This window comes from Pelmatolapia mariae, linkage group LG12 (genome assembly GCF_036321145.2).
Source record: "Pelmatolapia mariae isolate MD_Pm_ZW linkage group LG12, Pm_UMD_F_2, whole genome shotgun sequence".
NCBI classification, from domain to species: domain Eukaryota; kingdom Metazoa; phylum Chordata; class Actinopteri; order Cichliformes; family Cichlidae; genus Pelmatolapia; species Pelmatolapia mariae.
Window position 1 is genome coordinate 24,924,719 of NC_086237.1, and position 19,529 is coordinate 24,944,247.

The following is a 19,529-nucleotide window of genomic DNA, read 5'->3' on the forward strand; positions in this document are numbered from 1 at the left end:
ACCACTGCAGCAAAAGAGCCCCAAAGCATGATGCTATCACCACCATGCTTGACATTTGGTACAGTATTCTTAGGACTGAAAGACTTACCTTTACCCCTTCAAACATTACTCTTGTCATTGAGGCCAAATGGCTCAATCTGTCTTGTCTGACGATAAAACCTTTGTCCATTTGGCTCGTCCACATGTGCAGCTGCAGCTTTCAGCTGAGGTTTTGATTTTTCTTTCTTTCTTGGTTGGCACCATCTTGGTCCACGGCAATCAAAAACTCACTTCACTGTGAACAGTGACACTGGAGTTCGAACAGTTAATGACCAAGTTGAGCCATATTGGTTTCTGAAATCTGCACCAATTTCTTTTTGTCTGTGGGTGACACCTTGGGTATTCTTCCAGACCCAAGGTGTGTCACCACCACAAATGGTGACACATTCGAACAACTTCTACTTACATACAGTTGTTAGGACTAATGATCGTAGTTAAATCTACAGTTCTGCTTCTTAGATCTTCACTGATTTCCATGAACTTTTCCATTGCTCTGAGTATTGGTCAGTCCAAGAGTGCTGTAGAACAAATCCTTTTTATGCTGGCAAAGACAAACTACCAGATGTAGTCATGCTCACAAAGAGTAGTTAATAAGCCTCGGGCTTGTCAAGGTAAAATACAGCATCACTTGTGCACCCAATTCTAGTTCTTTAAAGTCAAGAAAGAATGTCATTAATGCTATACAATTATTTCTGTTCAAAGAACTCATTAAAAGCCAATGGTTACTATGACATTCATGCCCATGATGAGTATATGTAAACTTAGCACCGCAACTGTACATGAGTTTGCCAAAAGAATATTATTGAGAAAAAAATATAAATAAAAATCACTAGATCAAACTTTGCTTTCAGACTTTATCATTAAGAAATTTTTATCTCACTTTATTCATGTAAATTTGACTGTCTCTGCTGATTTACCGCAGAGTGCTGACTCAAGCTCTAGCCTGTTAGCAATTTACACACTGGCAGCATGTGTGCTGAGTGTTTCCAGTCTGAATTTGTGAAACAGCTCAGACTCAAACTAATCTCAAAATTTATCAGAAATTTTAGTTGTTCTCCTAGTTTTTGTCCTTTTTCTTCCGACCTGCACAAACCCACATACACGTTACGTTCTTCAGAACTGACATTGAATGCTCAGTGGACTAACACACCATGTAAAAAACACTCACGTCACCCACCCTGTGTATGCGTAGACGTTTTGGTTAAGGTTATACATCTTGGCCTTTTTGTGCCGCCATAGGATTCACTTGTTGTAGTCCACCTTCTTTCTGCTTAGTATAAACTGACATTAACAGTGTAACTTATAGCTGTTTGTTGCCAGATGGCACCAATGAGAGCTTTTGTGCTTGCGCTATAGTCTCGCTTCTCTCTGTGTCTTCATTTTTCACTTTAACATTTATTATAACATTCTGTCACTGAAATACTCAACAGTGCCAATGAACATTTTGGCTTTGAGTTTGAATTTCAAAAGAGTTGCTCTGGCATTTTTCATCATATGTGCTTAAAAATGGAACAACAGGAAGCAGAAAAAAAATCCACCATCCATGTGAAGTGGTAACAAAGCTCAGCATGTCAGTTAAAGAGGGAAAATGTGCCTGTTAACAGGACTTTACTCAGAGCCAGTAAGCCAGAATCAGATTGACAGATGGTCACAAACCCCCGCTCTATAACTGCGTTTGAAAAAATAGTGTGGTTTGGCCCTGGGACAGCTCTTCTTGTCATTCTTGTTCTTCTCTTTTCAATCTCGAACCCAAAAAACTTCCCCACTGTGTCATTTTCTACTTTCGCTCAGTTTTTTTCCTCCATCTAAACATATTTTCTTCCTTTATTTTCCCTTCATGTTTTTTTTTACCTTAAAAAAGCTCAATAATTCAGCTGTGCATTACTAACACAATTTTCATTACCCCACAACTAATTTTCCATAGGCTGCATCTTGTTTAAATGCAAACTGTAAATCAATAATTGGCATGCCTCCAAATACATTATATTTAAGACCATTCTGTAGTTGAACATCAGTCATTTGAGGAATTGGCTGTGGTTTGTGTGGGGGTAGGCATTGTTAATATAGCCTCGCTGCCATTTGAAGGTATCAAGTGATTTGTATTCCTCTGCTGAATGGTTCCGTTGTGAGTTAAACTGAAGCATAGTTCACCTTCAGTAATCTTGACTAAAAAAGGCAACTTATCTGTTTTGGTTCTTTGGTTTCCTGTGTTGTTATAATAGACTATTAGAGAAACACCCTGGAAGTGAGGCTGCCATCAGCAAAATGTTCAAAGAACATTACATACCTGATTGTGTGAATCATTATCTTTGCATTGAAGATGCTGTTTCTCCATCTCATTTTCTATCCTGCCACTTAGTTCTCTCTATATGCATTCTGCTCTCATTTTTTGTGTCATTGATTTCATTATCACTCTTGCTCTTTCTGTTTTGCCTTTAGTGTTTTTAGTTTTGTCAGAAGAGCTTTTCCACATGTAATTGGGATTTGAGATTTGAGGCAAAAAGGCAGAAAAGCACTATGGCTTTATGGATAGTAATTTGTGTTGTTGTCTGACTTTGTTCCTGATTGAAATATCTCAATGAGTATTTGAATGAATTGTCATGAAATTTGTGTCCTTCTCATGATGAAATGCAATAACTTTACTTTCATTTATTACTCTGCTTATGCTATTGATATGTCATCTGCCCCACCTGTGTTTTTTTTGTTAACCCTTTAAAGCCTGAACTATTAAATAATTGCCAGAAAATTATTTTTTAAATGGAGTGTTTATTGAATCTTCTGACAAATTAAAAAATAATAATTAAATCTTAATTTAGTTTTAATTTGTATCTTACAGTATTTGCTACATCTGGAATTTTTAAAAATGTATTGTTCAGTTTATTTAGGTTTTAAGGGGAAAAACTTAATGACGCTGATGACTTAAATTTATCAAATGTGATACAGTAGTCGATTAAACCAATCAAACTAGTGCTTGCAGATTAGCATCTCAAAGCCCTGCTGTGCCCCAACAAAATATCTACTGTATGTTAACCCCAGTTCAATCATTACACGATTTTCCCCAACTCTCTTGATTTTTTGCAGCTGTGTGTTTGCTCATACTTCTGCCAAAAAACGTCTTTATTAGGAACAAAGACTGTTGATATAAAAACAAACCCATATCACCATGGGAACTTCCTCCACCACTGCTTTTCATCCCAAATGACCTGGACAGAGATGAGGGCCCAGCTGACTCTGGTAAAGTAAAGCTTTGACTGATTGAAGCGGAGTCTGTGGATATTTGCAGCTGGATTTGTTACTGTGTTCCAGATGGACACCGAGGAGATGAAACTGTGTTGGTCTCTATTTGATCGATAGAAGAGGACTGTTAAACATTGAATTGTGAAATTTCAGTGTGTGCTGGATACTTGACTTAAGACGCCTCACTTTGTGTTTCTTCCTTCACTCGTTCATCTGTGTCATTCTCTTTATTCTCTTTCCATTAGAGGTTTGGCCCTGTGAAAGAAGTGTCGCCCCCTGTTGGTACATATAATGACCCGCGCTGTGCCCTGGAGCTGCTGAAGAGGACCTCAGGAATAAAGAAAAGTCCATTTGGTGTCACTGCACCTCGCTTCTCTTCTAACCACAGAAAAGGCACCACACCAGGTCAGTATGTGTTTTTGTTGTGTGTGCGTATGTCTGTGTGTACTTGAATGGACAGGCAGTGATTTTCCTCTGACCAGTAGAATATAGTTTAGTAGATATCTAGTAATCAATTGTTGCTCCAAACTGTGGGTTTCTTGCTTTGCACAGATTTTGAAACATAGATCTTTCTCTTAGTTAATAGCTGAGGCTTTTCAGTTAATATTCATACCATGTCAAACATGACTTGCACTTGATTGCTGCCTTTTAATGTTAGAGGACAGTATTTATTAGCCTTTGACGCTTTTTTAAACAAGTCATGTTCTCTGAAAGATCAGAGTTTAACCTGACATGGCCATTATACTCAATTTAACAAGTAATAATTAAGAATAAGTACTACTTTGCAGCTTGTGTTAACATTTTGAAAAGAAATGAAAGTGACGTGACTTGTGTGTCTGTGCGTGTGTGTGTGTGTGTGTGTGTGTGTGTGTGTGGGTGAGAGAGAGAGCACGCTGTGTTGTCCCATGAGTGAACCCTTATTTATAGAGGTATGATTAATTTCTGATGTCTGCTTGCATTAAGCCTTTGAAATACAACACAAGGAATAATAAAACTAGTGCCTCATCTATTTCGGCATTGCTACCTATATTACTTTGAACAGCAGTCATTTATGTAAAAACAACCCTTAGACTTTACGAGCACACCAACATTAAATCTATTTCTGTATTTTCTTTTCCAAACATCTCTCTGCAGTCTGTGGAGCAGAACTGACAGATGTGATGCATCACATGATTGATTTTAAGAAGCTGACTTAATTTTTTTATGGTTCTGATGATTCACTTTATACAGATGGTTTAGTTATATTTTATTGCTTTTTTTAGTTTTTGGTAAAGTCTTAGTTTTATTTTAGCTTGAGGAGAAAATGCAAATGTTTTTCACTTGTGTTACCTTGAATATTTGAATATTGCTGCATTTTGTCGTGTGGGTCTGTTGACAGATTCTGCATAACAAATATGTATTTTCTTAGGTTAAAGTGCAAAGGACCATTTGTTCGTTCTTCAGTTTTTTTTTTGTTTTTTTTTTGAAGTACATCTGTAAACACAACATATTGCAGAGGAGACAGATGTTAGAAAAGCAGTAAACTGTCTCCATATGAAAGTTATTGTAGCACAGGTGTAGCACAGATGTCACTTCCCAGTCAGCACGACATGAATACTACACACCCTGCCAAATGTGCCACTAAGCCAAAGTTACACCTCTGCAACATGTGTCTAATAGCTGTGCCTTAATTGCAAGATTTGCATCATCGTAGTGGTTTCAGATAAAACTAACAAGTGCTGGTTTTGAGGGAAAGTAGAACAACAACCAATTACAATGTAGTCCTGGACTGCTTTATTTAAGGTCAGGTGTGTAAAAATGCACAGTGAACACCTCTGTCTGTCCAGGTCCAGGTTCCTACAATGTGTTTGAGCATGGCTTAGCCCGGGAAAGTTTTAAAAAGGCTTTTTTTTCTCAAACCAAGAAGGGAGGCTTTGGCTCTTCTTCTCAACGCAGCTCCCTTTTCTACAAAAAGGAATCTGTCGAGACCCCAAGTCCAGCACAGTATGAGGTAGGATAGATTAGTAGTAAGTCATGAAGTTTTCACAATGTTATTCATCACATCAATTAGAGATTAGTCCCAGATTCGTCGATATGTTCATCAATATTTTTTGATTTAAAAAAATCTCCTAAAAAGTTTAAGCTTGATTAGAGTCTTGCATATACGTTGCATGTTCATATTGTCATGTGTATGGGCACATTAATGTCATTGTCATATGTTCTGCATATAGAAGGAAAAGAAGACAGAGGAGAGCTACAAACAGCAGCACACAGCGGCTTTTAAATCGGTCACAGAGCGTCTGGCTTTACCACTGCTGGCTAAAGTAAGTTTCTTTTTCTCTCCTCTTTCTCTGAGTTTGTCTCCCAGTTTCTCCCACAGTTGTTGTTGTTGTTGTTGGACAATTTTCCATCCAGAGATCAAGTTTATGTTGCAAATCTTCTCAAACCTACTTAACAGAAGAGCCGAAATGAAGTAAAACAGTAGAGCGTGCCAAGGTTTTAGTTTCATAAATGGGCCATCACAGCAGTTCATTTTCTCAGACTGTGTCTTCTTTTCTTTTCCTTTTTCCTCCTAATGCTCATTTAAGCTGAAGAAAACAGGTCACATCTGTGATAATTATTTTCTTGCTCTTCTCCTCTGTGATGTCACTTTTCCTGTGAACATCCTCCTTTCTCTCTCTTCCACTTTGCTTAATACAAAATCTGTCATATATTTACATACCAAACTCTTTCCACAGTGTTACTTTGATTCTTTTTCAAAGCAGTTATTTATTTTATTTATGCTCAAACTGTTTTGTGTGTGACTCAAAATTAGAACAAGAGGAAGCTATGCTTTTAGGCTTAATTGTATGATTCAGTATTAAATACTTTGATGTTATTGTCTTCAAACTGTTGTTTTTCTAGATGTCATTATAAGGATATTATTCTTGAATTTAAAGATTTCTACAGCAACTGGTTATCTTAAAGTGTTTAATAATTCATCTCAACCCCAGAAATGTTGGTGTTTATGTTAACTTTTGCTTTCTTACTCTGCGGGTCCTGAGTTAAACCTTTCTCAGCTTTAAGGCAAACGATTAGAGCACCTACGAATAAAACGCAGGACACTGTTAATTGATATACCCTAACATACATTAGAGTTACCTAGGCAACTGGAGGCTGGAATCTAGGCTAGCAACAAACCACCAGCGACAGAGCAGTATGCGATCAGAAAACCTACTTGTTATTGGAAGGTGCTGGTAGGGCAACTTGAAAAAGTGTGGTGCAAATTGGAAACAGATTTTGGCTTTGTCTTCAAAGTGAAAGTTGCGTTACACTTTTCAGAGTTTTACTGCTGCTCACTGAGTAGTTCATGAGCATTTGCAGACAAGTTGAGATTGTCCATGCACAGAAACATTGCAGGTAATCATGGGAACCTTCCAGACTCCAAAACAATCACAAGGAAGGTTTTGGTGTAAGTTTGTGTATCTCATTCTGAGCATTTTTCTCTAGTTTTTCTCTGGTTTCTCTGGTTTGGACCTTTATGCACAGGTAGTGTGCATAAAGGTACTGTCATATATTCACCAACCAGTTGGCGAATATACAGGGTGGGCCATTTATATGGATACACCGTAATAACATGGGAATGGTCGGTGATATTAAAGTCCTGTTTGTGGCACATTAGTATATGTGAGGGGGCAAACTCCTCAAGATGGGTGGTGACCATGGTGGCCATTTAGAAGTCGGCCATCTTGGATACAACTTTTGTTTTTTCAATAGGAAGAGGGCCATGTGACACATCAAACTTATTGGTAATGTCACAAGAAAAACAATGGTGTGCTTGGTTTCAACGTAACTTTATTCTTTCATGAGTTATTTACAAGTTTCTGACCACTTATAAAATGTGTTGAATGTGCTGCCCATTGTGTTGGATTGTCAATGCAACCCTCTTCTCCCACTCTTCACACACTGATAGCAACACCGCAGGAGAAATGCCAGCACAGGCATCCAGTATCCGTAGTTTCAGGTGCTGCACATCTCGTATCTTCACACCATAGACAATTGCCTTCAGATGACCCCAAAGATAAAAGTCTCAGGGGGTCAGATCGGGAGACCTTGGGGGCCATTCAACTGGCCCACGACGACCAATCCGCTTTCCAGGAAACTGTTCATCTAGGAATGCTCGGACCTGGCACCCATAATGTGGTGGTGCACCATCTTGCTGGAAAAAGTCAGGGAACGTGCCAGCTTCAGTGCATAAAGAGGGAAACACATCATCATGTAGCAATTTCAAATATTCAGTGGCCTTGAGGTTACCATTGATGAAGAATGGACCCACTATTGTTGTACCCCATATACCACACCAAACCATCACTTTTGTTGTTCCAACAGTCTTGGAGGGATCCATCCAATGTGGGTTAGTGTCAGACCAATAGCGGTGGTTTTGTTTGTTAACTTCACCATTCAAATAAAAGTTTGCCTCATCACTGAACAAAATCTTCTGCGTGAACTGAGGGTCCTGTTCCAATTTTTGTTTTGCCCATTCTGCAAATTCTGTGCGCCGATCTGGGTCATCCTCGTTAAGATACTGCAGTAGCTGGAGTTTGTAAGGGTGCCATTTGTGAGTAGCTAATATCTGCCGAAGGGATGTTCGACTAACGCCACTCTCCAGTGACATGCGGCGAGTGCTACGCTGTGGGCTCTTGCTGAATAAAGCTAGGACAGCCACTGATGTTTCTTCATTAGTGACAGTTTTCTTGCGTCCACATTTTGGCAAATCCAACACTGAACCAGTTTCACGAAACTTAGCAAGCAGTTTGCTAACTATAGCATGGGAGATGGGTGGTCTCGTAGGGTGTCTTGCATTGAAATCTGCTGCAATGACCCGGTTACTGCGTTCACCAGATATCAACACAATTTCGATCCGCTCCTCACGTGTTAACCCTCTTCGACATGTCAATGGCTGTGAACAAAGAGAAACTTGTAAATAACTCATGAAAGAATAAAGTTACGTTGAAACCAAGCACACCATTGTTTTTCTTGTGACATTACCAATAAGTTTGATGTGTCACATGGCCCTCTTCCTATTGAAAAAACAAAAGTTGTATCCAAGATGGCCGACTTCTAAATGGCCACCATGGTCACCACCCATCTTGAGGAGTTTGCCCCCTCACATATACTAATGTGCCACAAACAGGACTTTAATATCACCGACCATTCCCATGTTATTACGGTGTATCCATATAAATGGCCCACCCTGTACACTTTTCCCTGGTAACTGATGGGTATGAGAGGTCGCTGGCCAGTTTCTAGGTCCGTGTAACAGGGTGGCATCATGATTTAATCTTTCATTTTGCTGTTGAGATAAGTTTTCAGTGTCAAATGTTGGTTTATATTCTTTTGTTTTTAAAGTTGAGAGATCAGGAGTTTTTTCATACTGGGTCCTCAGTGTATAAATATTCACAGATGTGAAGTCCTGCAAGAGTGAATCAATTTACTGCTCAACACAAGATGATAACTACACAGCCAAAGGAAACCGCACATACACTGTAAATTGAAGGACTTATTTATTCCTGGGTGGTATATTTCATGCTTAAATCTAATATTACATTTGATAAAAAATTATAATAAATCCCACGTCTTTGCAGATTTTCATCTAAACAAACAGACAACTGGCAAAAAGTGACTGTTTCGATTGTGAAGCAGTATTTCTTTGCCCTGTATGAGACACGCCAATATTTACTTGCATATAAATAATGCAAATGTGAAGTTGCTGGATGTGAGGGGTAGCGATTGAATTTTACTAACTCGAGCACTGAAAAATTGTGAACATGTGAATTTCTGCCTGAGCTACAGTGAATATTAAAGATGCAGAATTTGTACTTTCAAGTACCCTTCTGGGTACCAGCTGCTGTTTACTCTGATTAACTCTGAAGGTTAGAAGTGTTATCTTCATCTTGAGGCAAAGGTCCCCAGAGCTGATTTTAACACTGCAAACTGTGGTGCTCTCTACAAAGACAACGTTTAAAGGGTAATTTTGCACTTGGCATCGTGGGCAAAGATCTGTAGGTACATACTGTAACTCTAGCATCACTGGATTCAGTTGATCTTGTGAGATTCATGTGCATCTCTCTCTGCATATCACTCATTTAGTCAAAGAAAAAACAATTTCTGGCAAGTAATCTTGAACATGCCTTGACATGTCCACTTGCACTTGTTTGCACTTCTCAGCAACTCTAATTAAATTGGTGCGATATCAGCAGTGTTATTATTTATAGACACTCAACAAACTACACAATGTGGGTGCGTGTGTACATGCAGGCACTCAACAATTCTTTCTTATTTTAACTGTATGCTCCTTTATGACTTTTTTCTATTGTGTGTGTGTGTGTGTGTGTGTGTGTGTGTGTGTGTGCGCGCGTACGCGTGCGCGCGAAGGAGAGTGATGGCACAGTGATGTGACAGACTGACTGGCAGAGTGCACAGCTTTTCCTCACAGTGTGAATGTGCCTGAATTTTTCAGTGTTTTTCAGGAGTGAGAATGAACTTATTTAGACTTCAAGATGCTGCTTTGTAATATTTCAGTTCAATCTGACTTCACACTCTGCTGTCGCAGATTTTTCATATTCGAAATCATGGCTGTGCACTTACTGTATGTACATCAAAGAAGCTGATTAAAAGCTTTCTGCCTATATACATATTAATTTTCTATGCTTGTGTGTATATAGGTGACAAGTGAAATTTCTACTTTTTGTTTTCAGTTTTAATGTGCTGCATTATTGTGATGTTTATTTATTATATCCCATTTGGTTACTATACTATACCATATCAATAGTTAAAACTATAGGAAACTCGGACAGTTTAAGTCCCTTTGAAGTTAAATATTAAAAAATAATGATAATGATATTTCCCAAGTTAGATGACGTTGAAATTCCAGTGGTTTTCCATCCCCTCTGCAGAAACCAGAAATGACTGTAAAGCATTTTTGGTTGTGACACATAACCTTAATGGGTCAAAGGAGTTAGCAAAGAAAAGCGTCTGGACTTCTTAAGGTTGCTTGAAGACGTTTCACCTCTCATCCGAGAAGCTTCTTCAGTTCTAAGGTCAAATGGCCGAGAGTCCCAGATTTAAACCCAGTGGGAGTGTCCCCCCAAAGAGGGACAAAGGACCCCCTGGGTCGGTGGTTTACGACACGGGTGTGGGACCTAATCAGCCAGGGTTTCGGGTATGCTCATTGTGAAACCTGGCCCCACCTTGTCGTGTGAATTCCTGAGGTCAGATGGCCCAGGATGTGAGTGGGCATTAAGGTGTCGGGAGGGAACTCAAAACTGGATTATAGATGGCAGACAGTTGGTGTCGTAAACCACCGACCCAGGGGGTCCTTTGTCCCTCTTTGGGGGGATACTCCCACTGGGTTTAAATCTGGGACTCTCGGCCATTTGACCTTAGAACTGAAGAAGCTTCTCGGATGAGAGGTGAAACGTCTTCAAGCAACCTTAAGAAGTCCAGACGCTTTTCTTTGCTAACTCCTTTGACTACGATGACCTGGATGACTGAGAACCTTCACAGACATATTGCCGTACACTTTGGGAGGAACACCCTTCAACTGGTACGGGAGTATGAAAGGGAATCAAGGAAACTGGCGGATTATAGGAACCACCTTCGTTTCAACCTAAGATGCAGACAAAGCAGAGTTGTTCCTAAGAGCTTGCGCCTTGGATCCACTGTCAGGGGACACAGAGCAGACTTGATTCTACAGAGAGCACAAAATCACCTTCTAAGTGAAAGGATAAGACAGGTCCATTTCACTATAGATGCCCTCCAGATCAAGATCAGCCAGACTCTGCAGGAACTGGAAACCCTTCTACCCTCTCCAATCCTAGAAGAGGTTTACAAGTTTGTGGACAAGGCTCAGCGGGCCCAACACTCTAAAGGAAAAGAAAGACAATGCAGGAAATTTCACACCTTGCTTTCAAAAACCCACACTCCTCAGTCTGAACCCACACAACTCAGAGAAGAAAACACACCTGAAGACAGTCGGGAGAAATGGGTAAAGAACTTTTCAGACCGGCATCTCACTGAACCTGAAAAGAGGGTTTTAGCCAAAGGACTCAATTTCGCCATTTCTCCGCAACAGTTGCCCATAGTGGACCTCATCACAGCCACAGAAACCGCCATACGGATTAATAAATTGTCACAGACAGAAGCAGAGCAAATCAGGATGAAAGTCTCAGCCACCCTCTCCAGTGCGAAAGTCCCTCCGTCTAACCTTACATTACAAGAAAAGAAGGCCGTCGCTTCCCTGAGCAAAGACCACAACATCACTATATTACCAGCGGATAAGGGAAGGTGCACCGTGGTCCTAAACACAACAGATTACCACACAAAGATCACTACTCTCCTCAGTGACAACAACACCTACGAAGCTTTAAAGCGAGACCCCACAAGCAGCTACAAAAAGAAAGTTATAGCTTGCCTTCAAGACCTTGAAAAGGACAAAATCATTGACCGCCTCACATATCACCGCCTTTATCCAGGGGATGCCATACCCTGCATTTATGGACTTCCTAAAATCCACAAGGAAGGGGTCCCACTCAGACCCATAGTCAGTAGCATAAACTCAGCCACTTATAACATTGCGAAACACCTTGCTACCATCCTTGCACCTCTCGTGGGGAACACCCCACACCACATCAAGAACTCCACCGACTTCACCGACAAGGTCCAGAAACTTACCCTGGATCCAGATGAAACCATGGTGTCCTTTGATGTAGTCTCTCTCTCTCTTCCACCACGGAAGCAGTGGAGACTGTCAGAAAACGACTACAAGAAGACAGCTCCTTGGAAGACAGGACCAACTTCACACCCGATCAGATCTGCACACTGTTAGACCTCTGCCTTACCACAACATACTTCAAATACAATGAAGGCTTCTACAGACAAAAACATGGCTGTGCCATGGGCTCCCCCGTGTCACCTATTGTAGCCAACCTTTACATGGAGGAAGTGGAAAGGAAGGCTCTTGGCTCTTTCAAAAGAAGAGTACCCAGCCACTAGTACAGATATGTAGATGACACCTGGGTCAAAATCAAGACACAAGAAGTGGAATCCTTCACTGCGCACATTAACGCCGTGGATAAAAACATCAAGTTCACCAGGGAAGACACAAAGGATAACTGTTTGCCTTTCCTGGACTGCGCTGTGCACATTGAAGAGAATGGCAACCTCAACATCGAAGTTTACCGGAAGCCCACACACACGGACCAGTACCTCCTCTTTGACTCCCATCACCCTCTGGAACACAAACTTGGAGTAATCAGGACCCTACACCACCGGGCAGAACATGTTCCCTCTAAGTCTGAGGGAAAAAAGAAGGAACACACACACGTAAAGGAAGCACTCAAAACGTGCGGTTATCCTAACTGGGCGTTCATAAAGTCAGCAAAGAGGCACAGAAAAGAAGATCAGACACCAGCGAGGGAGGATAAGAAAGACAGACGCAACAACGTTGTTATCCCCTATGTAGCCGGTGTATCAGAGAAACTCAGGAGAGTTTTCTCCAAGCACGACATCCCAGTGTACTTCAGACCCAGCAACACACTCAGACAGAAACTGGTTCACCCGAAAGACAAAACTCCAAAACACAGACTTAACAACGTGGTGTATGCTGTACAGTGCAGCGAGGAATGCCCAGACCTCTACATTGGAGAGACCAAACAGCCACTTCACAAGCGCATGGCACAACATAGAAGAGCCACCTCCACAGGACAAGACTCAGCAGTCCATCTGCATCTTAAGGACAAAGGTCACTCTTTCGAGGATGCCAATGTTCACATTTTGGACAGAGAGGACAGATGGTTTGAAAGAGGAGTGAAAGAGGCCATCTATGTCCACTGTGAGCGACCATCTTTGAACAGAGGCGGTGGTTTACGACACCAACTGTCTGCCATCTATAATCCAGTTTTGAGTTCCCTCCCCAGACGCCTTAATACCCACTCACATCCTGGGCCATCTGACCTCAGGAATTCACACGACAAGGTGGGGCCAGGTTTCACAATGAGCATACCCGAAACCCTGGCTGATTAGGTCCCACACCCGCTTTCACACCTTGGCTCATGTGATTAGAGGATCACCAGGGGGTCCTTTGTCCCTCTTTGGGGGGATACTCCCACTGGATTTAAATCTGGGACTCTCGGCCATTTGACCTTAGAACTGAAGAAGCTTCTCGGATGAGAGGTGAAACGTCTTCAAGCAACCTTAAGAAGTCCAGACGCTTTTCTTTGCTAACTCCTTTGACTACAATGACCTGGATGACTGAGAACCTTCACAGACATAACCTTAATGGGTTTTGTTCTTGCTGTATGTTCAGAGAGGGATTTACACCGTGGACACCAGCTGGATGCCATTAACTACCTGTTAGGACATTAAACCAGCAGGACTCTGGGGACAAAGGAGCAGGGCTTAGGGACCGCGATATTGCATAAGCAGCTCAACTTTAGAAATTGACATGTGCGAGAAATGAAAATATTATCAAATGCGTCTCCATTTGCGACTTAGCATACTAATGTTACACATCGGCAATCTCCAGTGGAAAAATTCTCTTGCTCTGCCATGTAGTGAGATCAGAGATCATTGTCATTTGGGCAAAAGATGTTATCTTAATTGTGTTTCATGGTGCTGTGAGCTGCACAGCAGAAAAATAATATCATAAAACTATCTGCGTAGTACAAAACATTATTTTTGCTGGCCTCATGAGTTGTACTGTGTGCCTGCAACTAAAATGCAAAACAGGGCATTTGTTAAAGCTTTTATTCTCATTGTATTTTTTATGGCAGTTTGACAAAAAATGCAGTAAGCACGCTGTATATATTTATACATTTTTACATTGTTTATGCATTCAGATAATGCAGATCTGTCAGATTTTATTGCATATCACAAATGAGCTCAAGTGAGAGTGTTGGGACTAATTAGAAAACTGCGAGCGATCCATCAAGAATTGTGGTGCTGATCACCTCTTTATTAGTCTCTACCTCATATATCTGTCTGCAGCGTTTGCCATTTTTCATGACAATGGCTCAGTTGAGTTTTCTGTCAAGCTGCAGTATATTGTGCTGATGGATGATCTGACTCACTTAGAATTCTTAGTTTGCTAAATTCTAATGCAGTAGAAAACTTGACAGCATACTACACAGAATCTGCATAATGTTCAGATTTTGACATTGTCATGCGCTAATAGTTTTTGATCAGGATTGGATGTCTGCAAGTTGAAATGATCAGCAGGAGGCTTTCATTACATGCTGGAGACACGAGCTGATTAAATATTTAACAACGGCTTTAACTTGGTTCAGTTCCCAGTCGCAGTACCTCCAGCTTGGTTGTGTGTTCACGCAAACATAATTGGTCATGTTTGCAGGTGGGAGGCTGTTGAAGTCGAGGTGAAAAGAAGCAGCTGGTGGCACATGTCTCAGAGGTAGCACATGCCCGTCTGCATCTCTCCTCAGGCAAACAGCATTAACAGAGACGAGGACTGCAGTGTAGAGGGCTTTGTACATTCCAAATTGGGCTAGGGGAAAAACACAAACAAAAAAATCAAAACATCATTCCCAAAATAGCAGAAAAAAGCAACTTTCATTTACAATATCACCACCCTGTTTTCCTCGCTTACACCTGTGTGTGTTTTTTTGTATAGGGGAATAGCACCTTCAAATTGTCCGTGGTGGGGACGATCTGAGGCTAAGTGTAGTTGCTGCACACAGAGCCCCCTTTATGACCAGTTAATGAAAAATCACCTGGGGACATCTTAGCTGTAACAGTTAGCCACATGCTGTGCTTCAGCCTAGGCTGTATCCCTGGTAACGGTCCCCCACTGGGATGGATATTAAAAGAGTCTAATCAGAAAGCAATCACGAACATGAGAAGGCAAAAAAGCAGAAAAAAAAGAATAAAGGCAAAAAGTGTGTCTTTATTATCTCTTTTATGTGTGGGAGTTTATGTCTTCTGTACTTTGACTTAAAAGCTTCAATTAGTATTAAAGGTCAACATTTGCTGGAGAATTTATTCACATTTCATGGCTTTTGAAATCAGAAATATAAAAGATACACCATGTCAGTTGAAATGATAGAAGCTGTTTTTGTGCAGTGTGTTAAACACACATCCAGGAGACCTGTTATCTAACTTGTCTTTGCTATTACTGTGTGACTTTTATTTTTCTGATCATTTGTTTTAAAGAGGTTGTTTTGTTTACTGGCGAGTTCCACATTATTTGGGAGGAGTTTATTATTAAGTCTCCTCTCAGTGAATTTCAAATTAGTTTTCTAAAGATTTAATGACTAAACAGTTCCTAAATAGCCACTCACTTGCCACTTTGTTAGGTCATCTGTACAACTGCTTGGCTGAGACAACCTGCTGAGGAATCAGAATGAGGAAGAAAAATTGATTTAAGTGAGTTTGAACATGGCATTGTTGTTGGTTTCAGAAGACTTGGTCTGAGTATTTCAGAAACTGTTGATCTGCTGGGATTTTCCCAGACAACCATGTCTAGGGTTTACTTTTACACCCTAGACATGTCCATCACTTTATCACAGTGTACCTATTTTCTGATGGCTACTTCCATGTCACAAAGCTCAAATCATCTCAAACTGGTTTCTTGAACATGACAGTGAGTTAACTGTGCTCAAATGGCCTCACCAGTCACCAGATTTTGATCCAACAGAGATTGGGTTGTGGTGGTACAGGAAATTCGCATCATGGATGTGCAGCTGACAAATCTGCAGCGACTGTGTGATGTTATCATGTCAATCTGAAGCAAAAGCACAGAGGAATGTTTCCAGCATCTTAGTGAATTTATGCCAGAAAAAAAATAAAGTTTTCAAGAGAGAAGTGGATCCAACCTGGGACTAGCAAGGTGTACCTAACAAAGTGGCTGATAAGTGTATACTGAGTAACAAGTACTGCATAATTTAATAGGAAGATTTTGTGGAGTCTTATCTGGTGGTGGAGTTCTTAAATTTCTGACAATTTAAATCAAACACAACATGACTTGTTCAAATACTTGAAGCTATGTCAGATCTGCACTTTACCCACAGGTCTGGATCTGATATGGGCTGATTACCTGTCTGGGGAGAAGAAAGACTCACATCTTGTTGGGAAATGGCAGATATGAAAGGAGAGATGATTATGAGTATAGAGCACAGCTTAAATGAGTGTTTGCTTTTCTCTCCCACTTTAATCCAGAGCATTTTCCAGTATTATTTCCCTTGATCCCCAAACCTTCTTTCTTCACTTCTGGACTGGTCTCCCTACATCTTTCTTTTTCCCCCTTTTTCATCACTGTTTTCTTTCACCTCATATACCGCTTTTCACATTCTCTCCTCCTCCTGTCCAACCCTTCCTGACACTGGCCTTTCTCCCGCAAAGGTCATGGGATACCCTTAGGCAGTGCTGGCAGAGAATAAGGGTAGAATTTAATTTGGACCTATGTTTCAACCCGAGGCAGTGGAATTCCTCCCTTTTCTATAAGTCAGTGAAGTATTGCCTTGTCCCTTGAAGTGACAGGAGAGAAGTTTGACTTGGCATTTTGTCTGTCAAGTTCTTCAAATACATCTCTGCTTTACATCATCTCTGTTACCAGTGATAAGATTAATAAAGTTTCTAGTGGATTTTCACTCTTTTTTTATTTAGTGAGAGTGAGGAATTGTCAGTGATAAGGGTATTGGTTTATCGTGAGGTGTTAGCTATTCCTTTAATAAGGGGTACATTTTAACCTGTGATGTCATTGAATTGTGGACAGCGGGTTAAACTTATTGGTTAATCCAATGAGATACACAATGCAATGACTGTGAGTAAATCGAGTATTATTTGATATAAAAAACATCCATGAGGTAAAAGTGAAAAGTTCAGCCAACACCTTAGATTAACCACCGTTACACCACTAAGGCAGAAACTCACCGAAGAAGCAGAGCCTCATTATTCTGTATTTTCAGCAAGTGAAATGTTGCAACTTTCTCCGCTTTAGTTTATTTCCAGCATTAACAACAGTCCTGCAATTTTTCATTTATCTCATTACTATATTCTCAGTTAGTATAAATGATCAATTTTGCCAGTACTGAAGTTTAAATCCTAAAGTAGGTAGAATTAAAAATAAATAAAAATAACACATTTGACTCATGTTGTTCAGACACCCTTGGATTGGATTCATGAAATATGCGCACTGGCCTTAAACCAACAGGCTTGAGCAGTGATGAAGATTAGAAAGTCATACTCAAGAAACTGAAACAGTACTGTCTGAGGAGGAAGCCAGAAAATGTGCAGCTTTCCAAAGTGTTTCCATGGGAGTGACAGCGGTTAAAAGCCAATGGTTAAAAAGAGAGAGAGAGAGAGTCTCAGACTGATTTAACGGAGGTTGTTATTATCATTTCCTCCAAGACACTCACTATGGGTCAAATTAAAAAGACAAACAAAACAAAACTAACAAAGGTTTGGACATCAAAGTTTATAGGACTACGAGACTAAGCAAGAGAAGAAAACAGGTTGAGATCAGTGAGCAGCTGATCTGTCAGTCTGAGATGAGAAACTCACTGCAGTGAAAAAAATCAATATTCTTCAGCATCAGCAGTGCCATTAAATGCCAAGAAATGAGACTGTGTATGATGACATCCAACAATAACAGAAGTCATTCTTAACGAAAGATGACATAACTTAAGGTAAAATAAAATGAGATCAAGAATATTAGAAAAATTTGTAAATTAAAAGATGAAATCCTATACCCTTACATTTAGCATTTTGTTTTCTTTACATACAATTTAATCTTTTATTTAATTATTTAATTGTAATTGTGAATATTTTTTAGCTTAAAGTGTTTTGGAAAATTCCAAATAATGACCATAATGACCGTAGAGTACAAACAAATCCAGGTATGAAAATATTGATGAATCACTGATTTGTGCGAAATGTTTGTATGCATGATTTACGCACAGATTTGTGTGAGAAATTTGCCCTCTCTTATGTTTATAGCACAACAGAAAATAAGAGGTTTTTCCTCATTTAATGTCTGATCTGTAACAACTCTAAAACTCCCAGACTGTATGCTATTGTTGTTAATGGACAGGTGTGAATTATGGCAGATATACACAAGTTAATACAAAAACTATTTCAAAAACATAAGAAAAAGGAACGCTCCATGGAAACTCAATAAATGTAATGTGATTAAAATCTGTTCATCTGTGCAGTTTGCGGGCATTTGTGACTTACGATATGACAACATGTAAAAGTGGTCCAAGTTGAGATCTTCAGATGTTTTGCCTCATTTAAAAATAGTCCTCAAGATATATGTATTTTAGTACAATGAAAGGAAAACATCTAACTCAGACATTTGACAAACTGGAAAAGGGTGGAATGCCCACTATGGGTCAGGGACGAGTTTAAGTATCTCAGGGTCTTGTTTACGAGTGAGGGGAGAGGGAAGTGGGAGATCAATAGATGGTTGATTGTAGTGGTTTGGTGTGTTGAAAAGACAGCTGAGTGTAAAAGTGAAGAGTTCGATATACCGGTTGATCTACGTCCCTACCCTCAGCTATGGTCATATCGACATCTACTATTATATGAAAATTGTTTAATTGTAACACCAAGATGAAAAGACAGCATAAACATAGCATAGCTTTGGTATCCTCACTGGCCTCCCCTACCTTCTAGAAGCTCAAAACTCAGTGAGCACAATAAGTTATTAACTAGAGCAGGTTTTGTACACCTTGGACAGGTCACCAGTCTAACACAAGCCTAACACAGGGAACTCTCATATAAATTTGAGCTCTGACACAGGTACATCACCAATATCTTAAACAAAAATATCTTTGGATTATGGGAGGAACCCCACAGTCCTGGTATCAGAGAGAACACATGCAGGGCCCCAGCTGGCCAGTCCCCCCCCCCCGATTGAAATATTCAACAATATGAAGATTTTTGTTGCAATTTTTTTTGCCTTGTGGAAGAAACTGTAACCAAGCAATAATGTCTCTGCCAGTCAAACACACTTCACTTTATCTGTACTAATATCTTTTACTGACAATGAAGAAGACTTCATAATTCTCTCTCAGAGAAACTGAATCAGTGAGACACGATATTAAACATGTTTTTTATTACATGTACCAGTGACATTGATTGGAAGCAAGATTCATAATATATCAATGGTGCCAAAATAATAATGAAAACAAATAGAAAAAAGGGAGCACTTCTCAGCTGGAGACATTTCCATCCTCCGCTTGGCAGCTCCTTCTGTTGTTTGTTAAGATAATACACAGGCT

The 19,529-nt window shown here is 40.1% G+C and overlaps 1 protein-coding gene across 1 annotated transcript in view; it reads left to right on the plus strand.

Moving 5' to 3' along the window:
- stpg2 (sperm-tail PG-rich repeat containing 2) overlaps positions 1 to 19,529 on the plus strand; it is a 64,698-nt gene that overhangs the window by 16,398 nt on the left and 28,771 nt on the right. Inside the window, exons 9-11 of the mRNA XM_063490490.1 lie at positions 3,522 to 3,681; positions 5,103 to 5,266; positions 5,487 to 5,579. Of these exons, the coding sequence (XP_063346560.1) occupies positions 3,522 to 3,681; positions 5,103 to 5,266; positions 5,487 to 5,579 (417 nt within the window). The remainder of the gene's footprint in view (positions 1 to 3,521; positions 3,682 to 5,102; positions 5,267 to 5,486; positions 5,580 to 19,529) is intronic.